The 22,161-nt window shown below is 41.1% G+C and overlaps 2 protein-coding genes across 2 annotated transcripts in view; one reads left to right on the forward strand and one right to left on the reverse strand.

The window, feature by feature from the left end:
* LOC111955774 (neurabin-1) overlaps positions 1–16,669 on the reverse strand; it is a 53,019-nt gene extending 36,350 nt beyond the window's left edge. Inside the window, exons 1-2 of the mRNA XM_023976087.2 lie at positions 16,496–16,669; positions 12,428–14,007 (exon numbers count right to left, since the gene is read on the reverse strand). Of these exons, the coding sequence (XP_023831855.2) occupies positions 12,428–13,858 (1,431 nt within the window). The 5' untranslated portion in view covers positions 13,859–14,007; positions 16,496–16,669. The remainder of the gene's footprint in view (positions 1–12,427; positions 14,008–16,495) is intronic.
* A 1,860-nt stretch (positions 16,670–18,529) lies between these two features.
* Positions 18,530–22,161, forward strand: part of LOC111956060 (epsilon-sarcoglycan) — a 26,313-nt gene continuing 22,681 nt past the window's right edge. The window contains 1 exon segment of the mRNA XM_023976475.3: positions 18,530–18,819. Coding sequence (XP_023832243.2) covers positions 18,783–18,819 — 37 coding nt within the window. The 5' untranslated portion in view covers positions 18,530–18,782.

The raw sequence follows: 22,161 nt of genomic DNA on the forward strand, positions 1-22,161 counted from the left end.
TGGTACATACTGCAGTAATAGTGTTGGGTGAGGTACATACTGCAGTAATAGTGTTGGGTGTGGTACATACTGCAGTAATAGTTGTTGGGTGTGGTACATACTGCAGTAATAGTGTTGCGGGTGTGGTACATACAGCAGTAATAGTGTTTGGGTGGTACATACTGCAGTAATAGTGTGGGTGTGGTACATACTGCTCATAATAGTTTTGGTGTGGGGATACTGCAGTAATAGTGTTGGGTGAGGTACATACTGCAGAATATGTTGGGTGTGGTACATACTGCAGTAATAGTGTTGGGTTGGTACAATACTGCAGTACGGGTGGATTATGTTTTGCACAGACCACCTCTATGCCTGGGGATAATCTGTGAAGAGGCATATCAGCCTAGCGAAAATAGCATGTGCATCCCAAATGTCACCCTATTCCCTATTTAGTACACTTCTTTTATTTCTGAGCCATAGTGATCTGCGTCAAAAGTAGTGCACTATATAGGAATAAGATACCATTTGGGAGGCAACCCATTACTAAACTGTGTGAACTCTATTCTCCAATATGCGGAGCTAAATCACTCAAATTCCGATTTATAATATCATTCAATACAACATTAATGTAATACAATAGCACTTTGTTAATCACCTCCACCTCCAGGCTGTAAAGCCAACAAGACAGATTGACTAAGCATTTTGCACCAACCGGACATTCCTAGGTCTGGTCCTATCGTGCGATGACCACAACGAGTTGCCTCTACGTTTGTAGAGGAACTTGCACTAACACCCTGGACCACAGCTAGACAATCCCAACCTTATTTAATATATTATATAATATATTTAATATATATGCATTAGAGCAGACACTTTTATCCAAAGCAACATTTTACCTATGGGTGGTCCCGAGTCAAATGAAAACAAAGGCATAGTAATCAAACTGTCGTAACGCTGACTGTGCAATTAATTCATCCCCTCTCACTTAGAATAGAATAGGCCTCCTCCTCTACACATTGATTTTAATATGGCTTTGGTTCTTCTGGATTGATTACAGTAGCCTAAACTTTTTATGTAAATGACAGAGTGCAGCACAGAGAGGGTACAATTATCACTTCAATGTTTCATTCACTAACGCCTCACTGGCCTACCAGTCATCCTTCACATGTGCTTCATTCCATTAGGAAATCACGATGTCAGAGCTGAGGCAAAAACTACTTTTCAACAGTTGACGCAAACGTTTCATTACAGCTGCTTTAAAACGCCATTCAAGCTAGAAGTGGGAGGACGAGGGGAGAAAAGGGGGACAGTACAGGGAAGGAATCAGAGAAGAAAGGGACTATGGAGAGGTATGGGGAGAGCTTCAGTCTCCATCCCCTGTGTCCTGACAAGAGTGAGTATGATCGACCGGGTTTACACCGGCTCTCAAACACACCACAAACGGTGGTAACCACCGAGCTAAAGCCTCTGCAATAACTTGGGGAACTAACATAAGTCTCTAGTCTCAGGCAAGGTAGCTATCACAAGAGCCAGTATTTACTAAGGACAATAAGGAGGAGTGGAGGGGAAGGAAGGGAAGGAGAAGTTCATGTTTGGATCACCAGTATCCTGAACAAGAGTAAAGGACCTTTAGATCAGAATAGACAGTTGCTAAGGATAACGTTGAAAAACCCTTGCTGCAAAGGCACACTGTACTGTAGACACTGTACTGTAGATACTGTACTGTAGATACTGTACTGTAGATACTGTACTGTAGATACTCTACTGTAGACCCTGTACTGTAGACACTGTACTAAGATAATGTACTGTAGACACTGTACTGTAGATACTGTACTAAAGATAATGTTCTGTAGATACTGTAGATAATGACTAGATACTGTACTGTAGATACTTTAGATACTGTAGACACTGTACTGTAGACACTTTAGATACTTGTAGACACTGTAGACACTGTAGATATTGTACTGTAGATACTGTAGATACTGTAGACACTGTAATGTAGACTCTGTAGATACTGTAGATACTGTACTGTAGATACTGTAGACACTGTAAATACTGTAGATACTGTGAGACACTGTAGATACTGTAGATACTGTACTGTAGACTCGTAGATACTGTAGATACTGTACTGTAGACTCTGTAGATACTGTAGATACTGTACTGTAAGATCTGTAGATACTGTAGATACTGTACTGTAGATACTGTAGACACTGTGATACTGTAGATACTGTACTGTAGACACGTAGATACTATAGACACTGTAGACACTGTAGATACTGTAGATACTGTTACTGTAGACACTGTAGATACATAACACTGTAGACACTGTAGATACTGTAGACACTGTAGATACTGTACTGTAACTCTGTAGATACTGTAGATACTGTACTGTAGATACGGTAGACACTGTAGATACTGTACTGTAACACTGTAGACACTATAGACACTGTAGATACTGTAGATACTGTACTGTAGATACTATAGACACTGTAAATACTGTAGATACTGTACTGTAGACACTGTGATACTGTAAATACTGTAGATACTGTACTGTAGACACTGTAGATACTGCAGATACTGTAGATACTGTACTGTAGACACTGTAGATACTGTAGATACTGTAGACACTGTAGACACTGTAGACACTGTATATACGTAGATACTGTACTGTAAACTTAGATACTGTAGATACTTACTGTGACACTGTAGATACTGTAGACACTGTGACACTGTAGACACTGTATACTGTACTGTTAGACACTGTAGATACTGTAGATACTGTAGACACTGTAGATACTGTAATACTGCACTGTAGATACTGTAGATACTGTAGACACTGTAGACATGTAGATACTGAGATACTGTACTGTAGATACTGTAGATACTGTAGACACTGTAGATACTGTACTGTAGACACTGTAGATACTGTAGCACTGTAGATACTGTAGATACTGTACTGTAGATACTGTAGATACTGTAGATACTGTAGACACTGTAGATACTGTAGATACTGTACTGTAGATACTGTAGATACTGTAGACACTGTAGACACTGAGATGTAGACACTGTAGACACTGTAGATACTGTAGATACTGTACTGTAGATACTGTAGATACTGTAGAGACTGAGATACTAGATACAGTAAGACACTGTAGACACTGTAGTACTGTAGATACTGTAGATACTTTACATGTAGACACTGTAGATACTGTAGATAACCTGTAAGACACTGTAGACACTGTACTGTAGACACTGTAGACACTGTAGATATTGTACTGTAGACACTATAGATACAGTAGACACTGTACTGTAGTAATGACTGTACGAGATACTGTACTGTAGATACTTAGATACTGTACTGTAGACACTGTAGATACTGTAGACACTGTAGACACTGTAGACACTGTAAGATAACTGTAGACACTGTAGAACTGTAGACACTGTAGATACTGTAGATACTGTGACACTGTAATACTGTACTGAATACTGTAGACACTGTAGAATGTAATACTGTAGACTTACATACGTAGAACTGTAACACTGTAGACACTGTATATACTGTAGACACTGTAGATACTGTAGATACGGTAGATACGGTATAGACTGTAGACACTGTAGATAACTGTAGTACTGTAGACACTGTAGACACTGTACTGTAGAACTGTACACTGTAGATACGTAGATACTGTAGAACGTAATACTGTAGATACTGTACTGTAGATACTGTAGAGACTGTAGAGACTGTAGATACTGTAAAAGATACTGTAGACACTGTAGACACTGTAGATACTGTAGATACTGTAGATACTGTAGAGACTGTAGATACTGAGAGACTGTAGATACTGTAGATACTGTACTGTAGATACTGTAACACTGTAAATACTCGTAGATACTGACTGTAGACACTGTAGATACTGTAGATACTGTAGATACTGTACTGTAGACACTGTAGATACTGTAGAACTACTGTAGACACTGTAGACACTGTAGATACTGTAGATACTGTACTGTAATACTGTAGACACTGTAGATACTGTAGACACTGTAGATACTGTAGATACTTACTGTAGATACTGTAGATACTGTAGACACTGTAGACACTGTAGATACTATAGACACTGTAGAACACTGTAGATACTGTAGATACTGTACTGTAGATACTGTAGAGACTGTAGAGACTGTAGATACTGTAGATACTGTAGACACTGTAGACACTGTAGATAATGTAGCACTGTAGATACTGTAGATATTTTACTGTAGACACTGTAGATACTGTAGAACGTAGACACTGTAGACACGTACTGTAGACACTGTAGACACAGTAGATACTGTAGATATTGTACTGTAGACACTATAGATACAGTAGACACTGTACTGTGATACTGTACTGTAGATACTGTACTGTAGATACTTTAGATACTGTACTGTAGACACTGTAGACACTGTAGTACTGTAGATACTGTAGACACTGTAGACACTGTAGACACTGTAGATACTGTAGACACTGTAGATACTGTAGACACTGTAGAGACTGTAGACACTGTAGACACTGTAGATACTGTAGATACTGTAGAGACTGTAGCACTGTAGACACTGTGATACTGTAGACACTGTAGAGACTGTAGACACTGTGACACTGTAGATACTGTAGATACTGTAGAGACTGTAGACACTGTAGACACTGTAGAATACTGTAGACACTGTAGACACTGTAGACACTGTAGAGACTGTAGATACTGTAGACACTGTAGACACTTGAGACACTGTAGATACTGTAGATACTGTACTGTAGATACTGTAGATTACTGTAGAGACTGTAAGTACTGTAGACACTGTAGACACTGTAGATACTGTAGATACTGTAGAGACTGTAGATACTGTAGATACTGTAGACACTGTAGACACTGTAGACACTGTAGATACTGTAGACACTGTAGACACTGTAGACACTGTAGATACTGTAGAGACTGTAGATACTGTAGACTGTAGACACTGTAGACACTGGTAGATACTGTCGACACTGTAGATACTGTAGACACTGTAGACACTGTATATACTGTACTTAGATACTGTAGATACTGTCGACACTGTACTGTAGACACTGTATATACTGAGATACTGTACTGTAGACACTGTAGATACTGTAGATACTGTACTGTAGACACTGTAGACACTGTAGACACTGTAGATACTGTAGATACTGTAGACACTGTAGAGACTGTGATACTGTAGACACTGTAGACACTGTAGACACTGTAGATACTGTAGATACTGTAGACATCTGTAGACACTGTAGACACTGTAGATACTGTCGACACTGTAGATACTGTAGACACTGTAGACACTGTATATCACTGTACTGTAGATACTGTAGATACTGTAGATACTGTACTGTAGATACTGTCGACACTGTACTGTAGACACTGTATATACTGTAGATACTGTACTGTAGACACTGTAGATACTGTAGATACTGTACTGTAGACACTGTAGACACTGTAGACACTGTAGATACTGTAGATACTGTAGACACTGTAGACACTGTACTGTAGACACTGTAGACACTGTAGATACTGTAGATATTGTACTGTAGACACTATAGATACAGTAGACACTGTACTGTAGATACTGTACTGTAGATACTGTACTGTAGATACTTTAGATACTGTACTGTAGATACGGTAGATACTGTACTTTAGATACTGTAGATATGGTAGATACTGTACTGTAGATAATGTACTCGTAGATACGGTAGATACTGTACTTTAGATACTGTAGATATGGTAGATACTGTACTGTAGATACTGTACTGTAGATACGGTAGATACTGTACTTTAGATACTGTAGATATGGTAGATACTGTACTGTAGATACTGTAGATACGGTAGATACTGTACTGTAGATACGTAGATACGGTAGAATATGTACTGTAGATACTGTAATACGGTAGATACTGTACTGTAGATACGGTAGTACTGTACTGTAGAACACTGTACTGTAGACACTGTAGATACAGCAGATACTGTAGATACTGAAAATACTGTAGATACTGTAGACACTGTACTGTAGATACTGTACTGTAGATACTGTAGATAAAGTAGATACTGTAGATACGGTAGATACTGTACTGTAGACACTGTACTGTAGACACTGTAACCACTGTACTGATACTGTAGATACAGCAGATACTGTAGATACTATAGACACTGTAGATACTGTACTGTAGATACGTGTACTGTAGATACTGTACTGTAGATACTGTAGATAAAAGTAGATACTGTAGATACGGTAGATACTGTACTGTAGACACTGTACTGTAGATACTGTAGACACTGTACTGTAGATACTGTAGATACAGTAGAATACTGAGATACTTAGACTACTGTAGATACTGTACTGTAGATATGGACTGTAGATACGTAGTACAGTAGAACGGTAGACCCTGTACTGTAGACACTGTACTGTAGACACTGTAGACACTGTACTGTAGAGTACTGTAGATTACTGTAACTGTAGTGTAGATACTGTAGATAAAGTAGATACTGTAGATACTGTACTGTAGATCTCTGTGTATGTTTTCTGCTATTCCCCAGAAAAGATTAAGAGTGAGCTACACATATCAAAGTATCCTAAAGCATCCCATTTATTATGTTCTGGAGTCACTATTCCTATATGATATGATCTGTGACTTCAGAACATGATAGCTACTGTAGAGAGCAGTCAGTGTACAGCAGCAAGCAGCATGTACCTGTAGCCAACCAGTATGGATGTGGGTGTGGCCATACATATGTCGGATCTTAATTTGAGCCAGTTTGCAACAGGATATGTAAATTATTATTTGGATTATAATGAATTGACTTTTTTTAATCCATTCTTCATAAAGGAAAATCAGGTCTGAAATATCAAAGTGGAAATTACAAACTTCAGAAGCCTTTTTAAACCTCAAATACACTACAAGTTTAAAATGTCCTGCATTGCAGGAAAGTTCTCCTGTAACAGGGTGACTAAATGAAGATCCTACATCGGTATGTGTCAGACCCAGACCCTCCAGGAAAAGCGGCTGCCTTTGCCTCAGAACAGCCCAGTAGAGTCCCTCCACACTGGGACACTCTCTTACAGATGAGTGGGTGTATGGAGATCATACTGTAAGTAGTGAGAGGAAAACATCTCATCTGGTGCCTAACTATATACAATAAAAATCTAGTTAATCAAACATTCTGTTTGTATAGAGCAGTATACCGGCATAAACTGATCTAACAGGCATCTATCTGTGTGCATCAATGCAGAAACTAATAAACAAAGTGTGTTTATATCGCCAGTTGCCACAAGCTTATGTACCCGCTTTCCCCATGCAGGCTGCAGCATCCAATAAGATTTCTAGATTCAGAAGCCGTCAAAATAGATTTATCCGCTTTGAGAGGCACTAAGACATATTACAAAAAAACGTTAAGCAAGACTAACTGACTACATGTTTTCTTTTCAATGTTGTTCAAGGGTCAAGACGGTCTCGTGCGGGGTCAGCCCCAGTGAAGGCCCAAGCTCAGGGACAAATATCTCCGTCTCTTTCACAAGTTGGAACAAAAGACAGAAAGCTGTTTGTTCGCAATGTGCCCAGAGGAGCGAGAGAAGGGGAAAAAACACTGCAAACAGCCAAGACCTTCTGTGGGAAAACAGCTGCCTGGAGCTGCTAAGCATTTCAACTGTACGTGCACACACACCTACAGATAACCCAACCTAAAAAGGGACTGGAGAGCATTCTGAGTTCATAAAATCTGTCTTGGGACAATAACCTCTTAATTCTTAGGAAGCAGCCCTGCTATTCTATAGACTATATTAATAGGAGAAGTGGGACCAAACATTTGGACTTTTAACACAATATTCAGTAAATGTTTTATATTGTGATGGCTGGTTATGGTTCGTTTTCATTATTATACAGTTTTTTACAATCACTTTGGCACTAATTTCAGAACCTCGTGGTCATTTTTCAAAACTCTAGACACAAAACTCAAAACGGTCATCACTTGTAACACAGGCTGTCCAATGTTCAAAACATTGCATTGTGCATTCATATCTTTAAAGAAACCTTGCACTTGCTGAATCATTGGTTCAAATAACAAATTTATCATGGAATACCATAGGAACATTCATTTAGATCACCCACACACAAGATACCGATAGTTTCACTGTGTAGTTGTTCGTACAATCATTAAATATTGTAGTACAAAATATGTGATACATGTTTCATTATACTACTACACGTAAATACATCACCGTAAAAGGACTAGTAGACCGAAGACTACAGACACAGTGGAATCATTGAACAAAATATGAAATTTATTGATGAAATACAATAAAATCACAACATAGGTTCTTTGAATCAAAGCAAAAATAATTAGCTACAAAAAAATAAACAACAGTTAAAGGTCAACTGCAGTGTTCCTCACCTGGCTTACTGTAAAAAGGAAAACAAAAGATTGATTACTGTACTTCTATATTTCCATCAACCCTGTCTTGTGGATTTGGCCACAGGTTCTCATCCACATCACAATGGATGTTTTCATAAGCCAAACATCTTGGGAAGAATCTTCGGGCGAATCCAGGCCTGACACTTGTCTGCCGTGATGTCATTGCATGCGTCATCCATGGCCTGGAGAAGGGTGGCTTGTTCGTGAGGGCGCCTATCATATACCTTCCACCTCCATGTGGAGAAAAAATCCTCAATCGGGTTAAGGAAAGGAGAGTATGGGGGTAAGYACAGGGTGGTAAATTGTGGATGGGCCTGAAACCATGCTTGCACCATTTGAGCATGGTGGAACCTGACATTATCCCACCCAATAACATAGGTCATGCCATCAGCTCTACAGACCTGATTTAGCTCATCAAGGAAGGTTACATTCAAACAGAGAATCATGTGGCTGCCTGCAACTCAATATATAGAGTATATAGAGTAGAGAGCTTTAGATGTTGTTCGACCAAACATTAGAACGGGCAAGATGCGTAATCTAAGCAACTTTGACCGTGGTATGATTGTTGATGCCACACATGGTGATTCCAGCWTCTCAGAAACAGCTGCCTTCCTGGGATTTTTACACACTACAGTCTCTAGAGTTTACAGAGAAKGGTGCGATAAWCAAAACACATTCAGTGAGCGGCAGTTCTGTGGGCAAAAMCACCTTGTTAATGAGAGAGGTCAGAGGAGAATGTCCAGACTCATTCAAGCTAACAGAAAGGCCACAAAYGCTCAAATAACAGCTGTTTAAAACAGTGGTGTGCAGAAGGGCATCTCTTAACGTTCAACACCGTGAATAATTCAGGCTGTTGTGGAGGCAAAAGGGGGTCCTACCCAGTACTAGATAGGTGTACCTAATAAAGTGGCTAATAAAATCTGAAAACATGGTCTGGAAAAGTGGTACATGGGACCATAGAAACAGTGTCTGATAAAGAATGATGATGAAATATTACATCCATAGATAATGTAGTCCAATTGGTTCATGTTCCACGGTAATTGGTGTCAATGGATCTCRTTATCCTGAAACTTTCATGATCTAAACATGRAATATTGTTTGTCAGTTTCCATAAAACTATRCATTAAGAGTAATGCAACAGTTACTTATCATTTTGAGCAGTTGTATCAATTGATAGTTAGATCATTGTAATGAAATGAATAGACAGTCATTTCAGATGTAATGTGTGAATTGCATTTTGAAATGGTAATACTTTGATGTTAAGTTGTGYCATTTTGAACAGGTGATTTTAGTTCAATGAACAAATGATCTTAGCTTTATGTGTATTGTATCCAAGCAATTGGAAAAAGTGTTATTTTTGAAAAATATGCAATTTCATTATCGGTTGTGAGTTTTGTGTCTAGAGTTTTGAAAAATGACATCAAGGTTCTGAAATTAGTGCCAAGTGATTGTAAAAAACTGTAATACATTGCAAAATGGCATTGGGTAGCACGGCTGGCAGACCTATATATCAGGCTTATAATTAGCTGGCTTATCTGAGAATTAAAATTGAGCGTAGCATGGGGATCTGATCTGATTCTGGAATTCTAAGAATATGATATACTTCACATGGAAAAGTTAACCTTACTGACCCTATCCTGTTCTATAACGGAAAAGCCACAGCACGTGTGTGTATGTGTATATGTGTGTGTGTGTGCATTAGTGTGTGTTTTCAGCATATATGTATGTGTACGTGCGTGCGTGTGTGCGTGCGTGCGTGCGTGTGTGTGTGTGTGTGTTGGCTGCTCTAGCAATCCAACATGTCCTGTGTAAGAACTGGGGTAATTGTTCTGCTCTGTTACAGCATGTTAATAGGATCGAACCCAACCTGTGGAATGTTTGTGTTAGCTCTAATTCCAAACACACTCCCTTCAAACGACACATAGACACGCATGCACACACGCCCTAGCACAAGCTATTGATCATTGTTTATGTTCATATCAGTTGCAATAACACAAGCAAGGAAGTCATTGTTTGCCGCAGAGTCAGCAGATCTCCAAGAGCAAGCAAATAAAGTAACTGTAGCGATTTGATTCGAGACGCACCAATTATAAACAGGATGTAATCCTTTGAAAACAGAACTGTAATAACATAAAGCGTTTTAGATATTATGAATAATCGGCTGAATTCATCTCACCTGCTATGGATAAATGTAACCCAAACATTCTAAAAACATACATATATGCTTTATTCCTTAATATAATATCTGCTCAGGAATTGTACTGTTTGATATTCTCAGAAATGTACTTATTGTAATATTTTAAGATAGATGCCCGTGTGGGCAGATTATTATGGTCACCAGGAAAAATGGAGCGCTGTATATTCAACCCCACACTAACTACCGTAGTAATACTAATGCTAGCCTATATCTCCACCTCTTAATTACACTCTTATCCAGAGCTACATACAGGAGGGTTAAGTGCCTTGCTCAAGGGCGCATCAACCGATTTTTTCACCTAGTTGGCTCTGGGATTCGAACCCACAACATTTCAGTAACTGGCCGAACGTTCTTAACCGCTAGGCTACCTGCCACCCCTCATCTCTCACTGAAGGTGACTCAGTAGGATGAGCACCTCACAATGTTACCCAATCCACACCATCTCACACCTGGAGACTAGGAACGCATTCATCAGGGTACATCTTAGCAAATGTTTTTCAACGTAAAACCATAACAAGCGTTTCTTATTGGTCAAGTTCAGTTAGCCACTGCCCGCTTCAGCCACTTTGCTTCTGTTTTGTGGTTAGTGAACAAAACCCGGAACATTCATGAACTGACTGACTGACTCAGGTTAAAACACATCCAGGTCTCTACCGGTGTGAAGACCAACTGGTCGCTGAGCCAGAATGATGCCAAACATACGGACCTCTGTTCATGCGCACATTACCCAGAAGGCAGCATTGTGACCCCGAACACCACGTCGCTACCAGACCCCTAGGTTTAATCTAGATAGTTATATAAATCTATGGCTGCCTACTTTCCTGCTAATCATTATCATCTTCATCAGATAGTTATATAAGTCTATGGCTGCTACTTTCTGCTAATCATTATCATCTCTCATCAGATAGTTATATAAGTCTATGGCTGCTACATTCTGCTAAATCATATATCATCTTCATCAGATAGTTATATAAGTCTATGGCTGCTACATTCTGCTAATCATTATCATCTTCATCAGATAAGTTATATAAGTCTATGGCTGCTACATTCTGCTAATCATTATCATCTTCATCAGATAGTTATATAAGTCTATGGCTGCTACATTCTGCTAATCATTATCACCTTCATCATCATCTTCATCAGATAGTTATATAAGTCTATGGCTGCTACATTCTGCTAATCATTATCATCCTTATCTGTATAAATGTTGAAGGTACCTGACTAATGGTATTACTGTATAAATGTTGAAGGTACCTGACTAATGGTATTACTGTATAAATGTTGAAGGTACCTGACTAATGGTATTACTGTATAAATGTTGAAGGTACCTGACTAATGGTATTACTGATAAATGTTGAAGGTACCTGACTAATGGTATTACTGTATAAATGTTGAAGGTACCTGACTAATGGTATTACTGTATAAATGTGAAGGTACCTGACTAATGGTATTACTGTATAAATGTTGAAGGTACCTGACTAATGGTATTACTGTATAAATGTTGAAGGTACCTGACTAATGGTATTACTGTATAAATGGTATGTTAAGACATGAAGAGAGTCGGGTAAACTCAAGATTTTCTCATCATAATTATACAGTATGACCCGAAAAACATAAAATGTTAACAGATCAAAGATCATCTTCCCCTCCCCCAATCCTAACTTTAACCATTAGTGGGGGAAATACAAGATCACCATACATGGGCAACTTCCCCTTAAACCTGGAAATATTACCCAACACTGATGAGGTCAAGGGCCACAACATCAAAAAATGACAAGGGACTTACCATCATGGGTTTGGTGCTGAAGCGTAGTTTCCTCTTCTGAGGGATATCCTCCTTCTCTTCTTCTGGTAGACCGGGGATCTCAGTAAGATCATTCCCAGGGTCATAGATGACATCATCGTCACCATAAAGGTCATCGTCAGGGTCAGTACAGCTCTCCCCCCAGCCCTGGTAGCACGCGTCCCCGTCCGCGTTAAAAATCACCCTTTCGTTCCCACTGTATTCCTCATTGGGCTCTTCTGCCTGGTCCTCTGGAGAAACCCTGGAGGAAGCCTTCTCCATCTCCACCTCCCCCCCAAGGGCCTCTGCCTCCTCTTGGGCTTCATCCTTGGCTGGCGTGGCTGGAGTAGCTGGGGTATCAGGGGTGTCCTCAGAAGTCTTGTCCCCGACAATGGTGTCAGTCGTGGGCCTTGAGACCATGCAGACTCCTTCTGTCTCTCTGAAGGTTTCGGTTTCCTCCGCCTGTTTCTCATCACACGATCCGTTCACCTCGCCTACGTTGGTGGTGGCCCTTACGGGATGTCTCTCTCTGTCCCTCTGTCCTAACTCCCCTGCTGTCTCCTCTCTCTCCTGGGGCTCCTCCTGCTGCGGGACGGGTTTTAGCTCCACTGCCTCTGACAGCGGGCTGGGGCTGAGGAGGTCCTCTGAGGACGAGGATATGGGGAATTTTCCCCCCACGCGGATCCTGCACCCTCCGCCAGGCACCGGGGACTGGCGCGAGTCGTCTTCGCTGACGTCGCTGTGCCGGTGGGAATTGTCAGGGGAGTATAGTGCYCGGCCTCGGTAGCCTCGCCGGAATGGACCCTCGCCCCCTCCTCCCCCTCCCTGTTGGTCGACGTTCTCAAACACAGCGCTCAGCTGGCTCACTGTGGGTGACTGGGCTTCCGTTCTGGAACACAGCGAGTCCAGGGAGTCTGTGCTGCCCCTGTTGGAGCGCGCCCCTCGCCATTCGTCCAGGTGCTCATAAGAACCCCTTTTCTCCCGACCGTAGGAGTAGACGGGTGACTGGGAGGCGTCGCGCGACTGCTGCTCAAACAGCCTCCTGGTCTCTATGACCTTTGACCCTGCACTGGTTCGGTCTGCTGTAGGGTGCTGAGTCAGCTTGATGACCGAGCCGTCTGCCTTGTTGATGAAGTTGGTGGGCTTGGTCATCTTCTGAGGCGATGGGTCTTCCCGCCTGGTGGCGGCGACGGTGCTCTCTGTGCCCTGCATCTGCATGAACATGTCCTTGATGCGGCTGACGTGTGCGCCATACTGTCGTCCTCGGCGCTGGGTGACCCGCTCAGGGTCCTTGAGCTCGGGCTCCTTGCCGTCCTGCCGGGGCGGCTGGTCGAAGGCCTTCTTCAGGGCCTGGAACTCTGTCCTGTAGGCGTTGCGGTGGGGGGAGGCGCTCCGGAGAGTGGTCCTCTCCCCCGAGGCCTCCGTCTTCAGCATGATGGCGTCAGAGGCGAGGAGGCGGAGGGGATCTCAGCAGCATCGCTGGGCCTTCATCTCACATATATTACTGTAGCATCCAGCGAGTGCCCTGCCTGTGTGATTATCACTGTGATTTGATTTCACACTTCATTTAGGGCAATGGACACCTGGGAGAGATAAGGAGATACCTGTTAGATACAAGAGATACCAAGCAACCTGTCATTGTCAAGAGGTCGCTCCTCTTTTCAGTTCGCAGCAGCTAGCGACTGGAACGTGCTGAAAAAAACAGTCAAACTGGACAGTTTTATCTCCATCTCTTCATTCAAAGACTCAATCATGGACACTCTTACTGACAGTTGTATTGTTGTCTCTACCTTCTTGCCCTTTGTGCTGTTGTCTGTGCCCAATAATGTTTGTACCATGGTTTGTACTTTTTGCCTATTGGTAGGTCGTCATTGTAAATAAGAATTTGACTTGCCTAGTTAAATAAACATTMATTTAAAAAAATTGTGAGGTTTTACACTACAGCATGATGGGGAGATCCATTGCAATTCAACTTTCGAAAATGTCACAAACAACACCATTTCTATGAATCTGAAGTGAAAGTGCAAGGTAATCATAGACAACACTTAGCACAAGACGTGCACTGAATGTAAAAAGGTATTTGCCCTCTAAAAGGATCTGTTTAGAAAGTAAAGTAGTGTGTTTACCCATTTATCTAATCAATACACACTTCCTCACGTGGAAGATAAAACATGCACTGATCAATATGGGCGATGGAAATCATGTGTGGGCCACTTGCAGTTATAAACCGGGTGTTTCAAGTTTATAACAGCGATAAGGCACCTTGGGAGTTTGTGGTATATGGCCAATATACCATGGCTAAGGCCTGTATCCAGGCACTCCGCGTTGCGTCATGCTTAAGAACACCCCTTAGCCATGGTATATTGGCCATATACCACACCCCTCGGGCCTTATTGCTTAATTAGAGACTAAACATTAAACATCTTGAACTCTGTTCAATACATTTACATGAATAGATGTGGCCTGGGAGAGCATAGACCACCCACTTGGGAGCCAGGCCCAGCCAATCAGAATTAGTTTTTTCCCACAAAGGGGCTTTATTACAGACAGAAATACTCCTCCGTTTCATCAGCTGTCTGGTAGGCTGGTCTCAGGCGATTCCGCAGGTGAAKAAGTCGGATTTGGAGTTCCTTGCCTGGCGTGGTTACACGTGGTCYGCGGTTGTAAGGCCGGTTGGACGTACTGCCAAATACTCTAAAATGACGTTGGAGGTGGCTTATGGTAGAGAAATTAACATTTAATTTTCTGGCAACTGATCTGGTGGACATTCCTGCAGTCAGCATGCCAATTGCACTCTCCCTCAAAACTTGAGACATCTGTGGCATTGTGTTGTGTGACAAAACTACACATTTTAGAGTGGCCTTTCATAGCCCCCAACACAAGGTGCACCTGTGTAATGATCATACTGTTTAATCAGCTTCTTGATATGCCACACCTGTCAGGTGGAGAGATTATCTTGGCAAAGGAGAAATACTTACTAATAGGGATGTAAACAAATGTGTGGAAAAAATGTGAGAGAAATAAGCTTTATGTGCGTATGGAACCTTTCTGGGATCTTTAATTTCAGTTCATGGGACCAACATGTTTGTTCAGTATAGTTTACTGCCACACCCACTGCCCCGGCCCATAGCATTCTGCATGGTCATCGCGATTAATACCAGGTCTGAAGGACAGTTCAGCTCATAAACACACAGGCAGGCCAGACGGTTTTAGGGAAAGGATGCAAGGAGGAGTTGTTTAAACGTCACAAATAACTGTGATATAATCAATTGATAAAAAATAATATTGTGGATTCCATTTGTTTACAGTCATAAGTATGTATAGGCTACATAACATACTGTTTATGTAATTTGAAAATTTCATTTTAATTTCATTATCAAATGTCCTTATTTCAAATGTGTTTTCATGTGTTACTACTATTCTATTACTGTACTTTCATCATACCACTACCCTGTTTGTGAGATTCAAATAGCTTATTTGCTAATCCCACATAGGCTACAATTTAAGCTATAAATGTAGAACATTAAACCACGACACACAACAACAGAGTTACATGTTACAATGTTACAAAGTGAAAATATATCGGATGCCGCCAGCAGTGGTTTGTGTAACCCAGTCGATTTTCATGATCAGCAGGACCCCAGGCAACGAATGACAAATTGCAACATTCTGCGAACGCACCCCTTTGCTACTGTGATAAACACGATAAACGTACTATAGACATTTTCGTAAAGCAGCAGTAGACTATATAGTCTATCCGCCAAGCCATTTCATCAACGTCCCACATAAATGGTAAACTTCGAGATGCAGAAGATGAAACGTGTAACATTGTATCAGCTCGAGCTCTATCCTACATCCAACGAACAGATAGACGCGCCTCACCCGCACAGGTCATGGTGGTTGACAGCTCCATATGAACTGTATATTCTGATAAATTATTTAATTTCACTAGCCCATGTACAATGAAAACGCTACTGCACAGTGTTGTTGATCATGTTTAGAAAAAGCAGAAGTTAACTGTTTACCACACATAGGCTACCCTTTCAACAATGCACAACAAGAGTGACTTACGTTAATTGCTTCGTGTGATGAATGACCACAACTTAAATAGTCCCGTAAAAATTCACATAACATACTCTGCTTTCGTTATAAATCCCATCGAATACGACATTTCCATTCAAGCCCGTCGATAGTCCAGTATTGTGTCGCCCTATTGAGACACTTCAAGCCGTGATCTACACATCGCTAGACAACGCCATTGCAGGCAATGGGTGATGCTGACATGCACATTGGGGGAGTCGACGCTATTAAATATTCCATCTCAATGAGAGGTGCGCAACTGCGTGTTTTCTAAGGTGAACACATCTTATAAATCTTAATCAACGATTAACGAAAACATACTTTACATTTAGGAAATATGATGTTTTGCTAATGGCATACACATGTGACAGGTGTTTAACCTTATCGCAGTAATGGTTTGGTCCAATAATATGCATGGAGGGGGTTCCACTAAACTGCAGTCTGGCAGAAATACCACCACAAATAACTTTACTGGCATTATTACTGTATCGAGCTCCAGCACAACACAGACCACGCGGGAAAAATATCAATTTGTAAATGTTTTCATCAGTTGTTATGTTGGTGTTGGATATTCACACAGATTATGTCGTCAATGGCTTCCATCTGTAACATTAAAAGTCAAAGTCAAAATGTTTAATATAAATGGTAGTTTAAATGGCTAGTTGCGAGACAAAGCTAGCATATCACATACAGTAGATATAAAAGATAATGCAGATGTATGTGTTAAACTGAGAAATACATTTAAAGTTATTTTGATATATTATATTCATTAATCTAAGGGTCATTATGCCTATAGCCTACTTAGCCTACTATCTACCTAAGGGGTCAAATGTAACAATACACACAATATTAATCTAAGAAAACAATGCTGCGTTTGAATAAAAGTCTCGGGTCAAGAAAGCCAGCCTACAGCATGTGGCTGACTGGGCCATGTGATTAAGAATGGAAAGCTTTGTCTGAAAGGTTCTCATTATTCCTTTTCAAATGTGGGGACGCCATTTTAATAATAACAACATCATGCACTTCACTCTCACAAAAATACACACTAGTGGTATTACTAGTATATGCTGTACTGCTCATAATGGGGATGCAAGGAAGAAAGGGGAGAGGATCAGGTTTAATGCAGTTCATTGTGGAATAAATAGATTTCATATTGGCATGATGATCAGCTGGATCAAATGCTTGTCTGTTTAGAAAATGAGAATCCAGGACAGAGAGTGAAGGCATGTGCTCATTAAGCAAAATTCTTGACCAACATTGTTTCCCCCACTGAATACAGTGTTTAGTCCTCGACTGGCCAATGAATGGGAATCCTCATATACAGTAGACTATGGTATATTATGAGATACTGTACATGACACTCACCATATCTACCCACAAGCACTAGCACCTCAAATCTGTACATGTTGCTAAGCAACCTAAATATAAACTTGGAAATTGAGAGAGAAAAACAACCTGGCACTGCAGAGAAGAGGAGATGCCATGCTGTTCTTCACTATGCATTGAACGCACCAAATCAAAATCCTAATAAAACAATCCCCATACACACAGTATAAGATACTAATGCATCATTCATAACACACACACCATCATTGATCACACCCAAATATAAGTATGCCAGTTATAAAGACCATTAAAAGTGTGTCCTATCTGTACCCTGCATAATACACTCCAAGGGAGTAAGATGGAGACTTAAGAGTCAGATGGACCCTTCTTTCCTTTACCAGGACCCTTAGCTGAGCTGAATAGGCCAAATAGCAAAGGGGGCTGAGAGGCTGAGCATGACCATCTGTCTGCTGGCTCTCCACAGGGGGAGAACAGATTTTAATATACTTCTCAGTCATCTCACTGCCCTCTTTACAGCTGGGTTTACACAGTGGAAGGAGGGGTGGTGGGGATGGAGGGGTTATGTTGGTCACGCAAGGTCAATAGAACATGCGCTTATTTTTGGAAGAAAGGCACAGAGCTAGAGGGAGAGAGAAAGAGAGATAGAGTTTGTTAATTTATTAGATTATCTAAATTAAAATAGTAATGATGTTTACAATTGGTGAAATTGCATCACACCCGTTTTTATGATAGGCGTTATGATACCCATTTGATAGAGTGCGGGAATKATATTTTCCAGCTTCTGCGCCAGATGTACCGACCAATGAAAGCGCGAGCGTTCGAATGAGGAGGCGGAGGCTGGAATTTCATGGATGCTTGTTATGTCTGTCAAACCACTAGCGATTAGAAAAATATAGATTTTCATATAAAAATAACCATTCGCAAATGCAATATGGATACTGTGGTTGTTGTCGTTTGGCTTTCTATGGGTACGTATCAATTTCGAATGGAAACATTGAGAGATAGGCATGCCTTTTCGTATTAGCAATATTAGCTAGTCGCAAGCTAGCTTGCTACTGCAGCTAACACGTTATGTGGTTGGTGGGTTGGTCATTTTTTCCCACTGCCATGGAAAGAATTGCTAAGGTTTAGCTTTCTATCCCGTTATTCGGAGATAATAGTGGCCTTGCCGTTTAAATCTACACTATTTAGCTATTTAGGATATGAGATTATTAGCTATTGGTAGAATTAACAGGCTACATATATCTAACGGTATTTTACCATTTAAAGTTATTATAACGTACTGTTGCAATAATGTTGCTATTCCTCCAAGGATGTGTTGGTGATTCCTCCAACATTTCTCTTTCGCGGAAACATTGTATCACCTTATTCAAACCAGTTGTCCTACATGTATTATAACATACCAATATCACATAGCTACAGTAAATCAAAGTATGTCATGAAATTGATGGGCAAAAGTTATCGTAATCTTTTAATTCTTATACTGTCGTCATATCATTATGAATTGAATAAATTTGCATGACATTATGTAGAAGCCAAAAATAAATAATGCACAAGTACATTTTGCCATGTGCCTAGATGTGCTATAAATTACGAGKGAAGCATTCAGCATTTTTTTTTGTTGCAAACATGCCTCTGTTTGAGAAAATGTTCAAAATAAGTATTGCTTTTGTTTGTGTTTGTTGGTCTATTAAGTTTTCATTGTGCATGTATCTGGTTTCACACACAATGATGTGATTGGGAGAAACATCCATGTACAGCCTAATCTGGGTTTGAAGCAGAGAACTGCCATACAAGACGGTGAGTTGGCGTGTGCAGTGGTGAACATCTTGTGTGACTCCTCCCTGACCCCCTTCCCCTCTATTCTCATAACATGGTGGTGACACACTCAAGTAGTTCCCTATTAATGGACACATTTGTGTTGATTGTAACAGACTGTGGTGTAACCTCTTCTGCTTTGTTTGTAATCTTTGCTCTTTGGTTTGTTTGAGTCATAGTCTAATTCTGACTAGCCCTAATTGTATTATTTTGAGATGCTGTAAGTGAGAGTTTCCTTGGTTACTGTAACTTTTTAAAGAGACTTTCCAGTGGATAGTAAAAATGTTGATGCCCGCCTATCCTAGACAATAGCCTACTACTTGTTTACAGCCCTCTCCAAAAGACCCCATGACCTGGAGCGAGAAAATATATTCCTTGTTAGTTACCTCAGTCCAGAATGGTTGTGCATCAAGTTCAGTCTAGGTACAGTAGGGACGTCTGAGTTGGCTGTGGTCCTCCCCTGCTAGCAACCGCTGCCTATAGAACCAGTAACCGAGCACAGCTTCACTCCAGTCTAGAGAGACAGACCACAGGCTAGATCAAGTCTAATAGTGCTCCCATAAGTCTGTGTAGTTCTAATGCAAACTAAAAGCACATGCATTCCCCCTGACCGGAAAGGACAGATAGATCCACCTCCACCACCGTACATTCAACTGAACAACAGGACAGAGGACATCCTTTTGCTGCCTAAGCCAGCCTTTCAACAGACAAGCTCTTTTTTACTGTGTGGCCAATGACATTAATAAAGACTATTTCTGGGCTGAGACTGCTGTGTGCCCAAGGTCGGGTTGGTCCATAAAGGCATAAAAGCGGGTTATCCATTCTGTTAGTGATCTGCAGCAAGGGAACATGGCAAGGTGTGTGTTTTGTGTGTGTAACATAGCTAATGTGAATGGCGGTTGGTTGTGTGTGTTGTGTGTGTGTGTGTGGTGGTGTGTGTGTGTGTGTGTGTGTGGGGGGTGTGTGTGTGTGTGTGTTGTGTGTGTGTGGTTTGTGTGTGTTGGTGTGTGTGGTCCTGCCATTGCTTTAGGCGAGTGTGAGCGAAGTGAACATGTAATGGTTGATGTATTAGAGGGGGCTGTTGGTTCATCGTCTCCAGAAGGCCTTGCTGTGCCCAGAGAGACAGGTGTAAGCAGATCTGATGCTATTAGCACACCCTGTCGCTAGCTTAGCCAATGATCTCTGCTTTCTTTGTTTGGAGTCGATGGRCTGCATTCCAAATGGCACCCTATTCCCTATATAGGCTAGTGCACTACTTTTGACCAGGGTCAATATGGCACTGGTCAAAAGTAGTGCACTATGTAGGGAATAGGGTGCCAGTTGGGATTCATCCCTGTTGGAATCTCTAAGGTTTCGTCTGGCAGTGACCTGGGGAAGGCCATCTGGGCTGAGACATAGAAATAGAATTAGGAATGTTGACCTGAATGTGGATATCCATTCTAGTAAGTCTCCCTCTATGAACGGACACATCTGTGGACAACATGTGTTAATTAAACCACATCAAGAGTCTCTGAAAAGAAGGGTCAATGTTTGACCTTGGCTGTGGCTGTAACCGTCATGTGGTTTTTGAAAATAAGCTTGACCATGTGTTGTGAGAGGGCTGCGTCTTAAGTGCCATCCTATTCCCGAAACCAGTGGTTCCCAACCTTTTCAGTTACTGTACCACCAACTGAACTTTGCTCTACCCAGAGTACCACTGAAGTTTCCCTCATGTGCATTTTACCAGTAGGCCTATGGTCTCATGAGTCTTCTCAAGTACCCCCTGTGGATAGGCCAAGTACCCCCAGGGAACCACTGCCCTATGTACAGTTGAAGTCGGACGTTTACATACACCTTAGCCAAATACATTTAAACTCAGTTTTTCATCATTCCTGACATTTAATCCTAGTAAAAATTCCCTGTCTTGGGTCAGTTAGGATCACCACTTTATTTTAAGAATGTGAAATGTCAGAATAATAGTAGAGAGAATGATTTATTTCAGATTTTATTTCTTTCATCACATTCTCAGTGGGTCAGAAGTTTACATACACTCAATTTATATTTGGTAGCATTGCCTTTAAATTGTTTAACTTGAGTCAAACGTTTCGGGTAGCCTTCCACAAGCTTCCCACAATAAGTTAGGTGAATTTTGACCTATTCCTCCTGACAGAGCTGGTGTAACTGAGTCAGGTTTGTAGGCCTCCTTGCTCGCACATGCTTTTTCAGTTCTGCCCACAAATTTTCTATAGGAAATGAGATCAGGGCTTTGTGATGGCCACTCCAATACCTTGACTTTGTTGTTCTTAAGCTATTTTGCCACAACTTTGGAAGTATGCTTGGGGTCATTGTCCATTTGGAAGACCCATTTGCGACCAAGCTTTAACTTCCTGACTGATGTCTTGAGATGTTGCTTCAATATATCCACATAATTTTCCTCCCTCATGATGCCATCTATTTTGTGAAGTACACCAATCCCTCCTGCAGCAAAGCAGCCCCACAACATGATGCTGCCA

The sequence above is a fragment of the Salvelinus sp. IW2-2015 genome, linkage group LG31 (genome assembly GCF_002910315.2).
Source record: "Salvelinus sp. IW2-2015 linkage group LG31, ASM291031v2, whole genome shotgun sequence".
NCBI lineage: Eukaryota > Metazoa > Chordata > Actinopteri > Salmoniformes > Salmonidae > Salvelinus > Salvelinus sp. IW2-2015.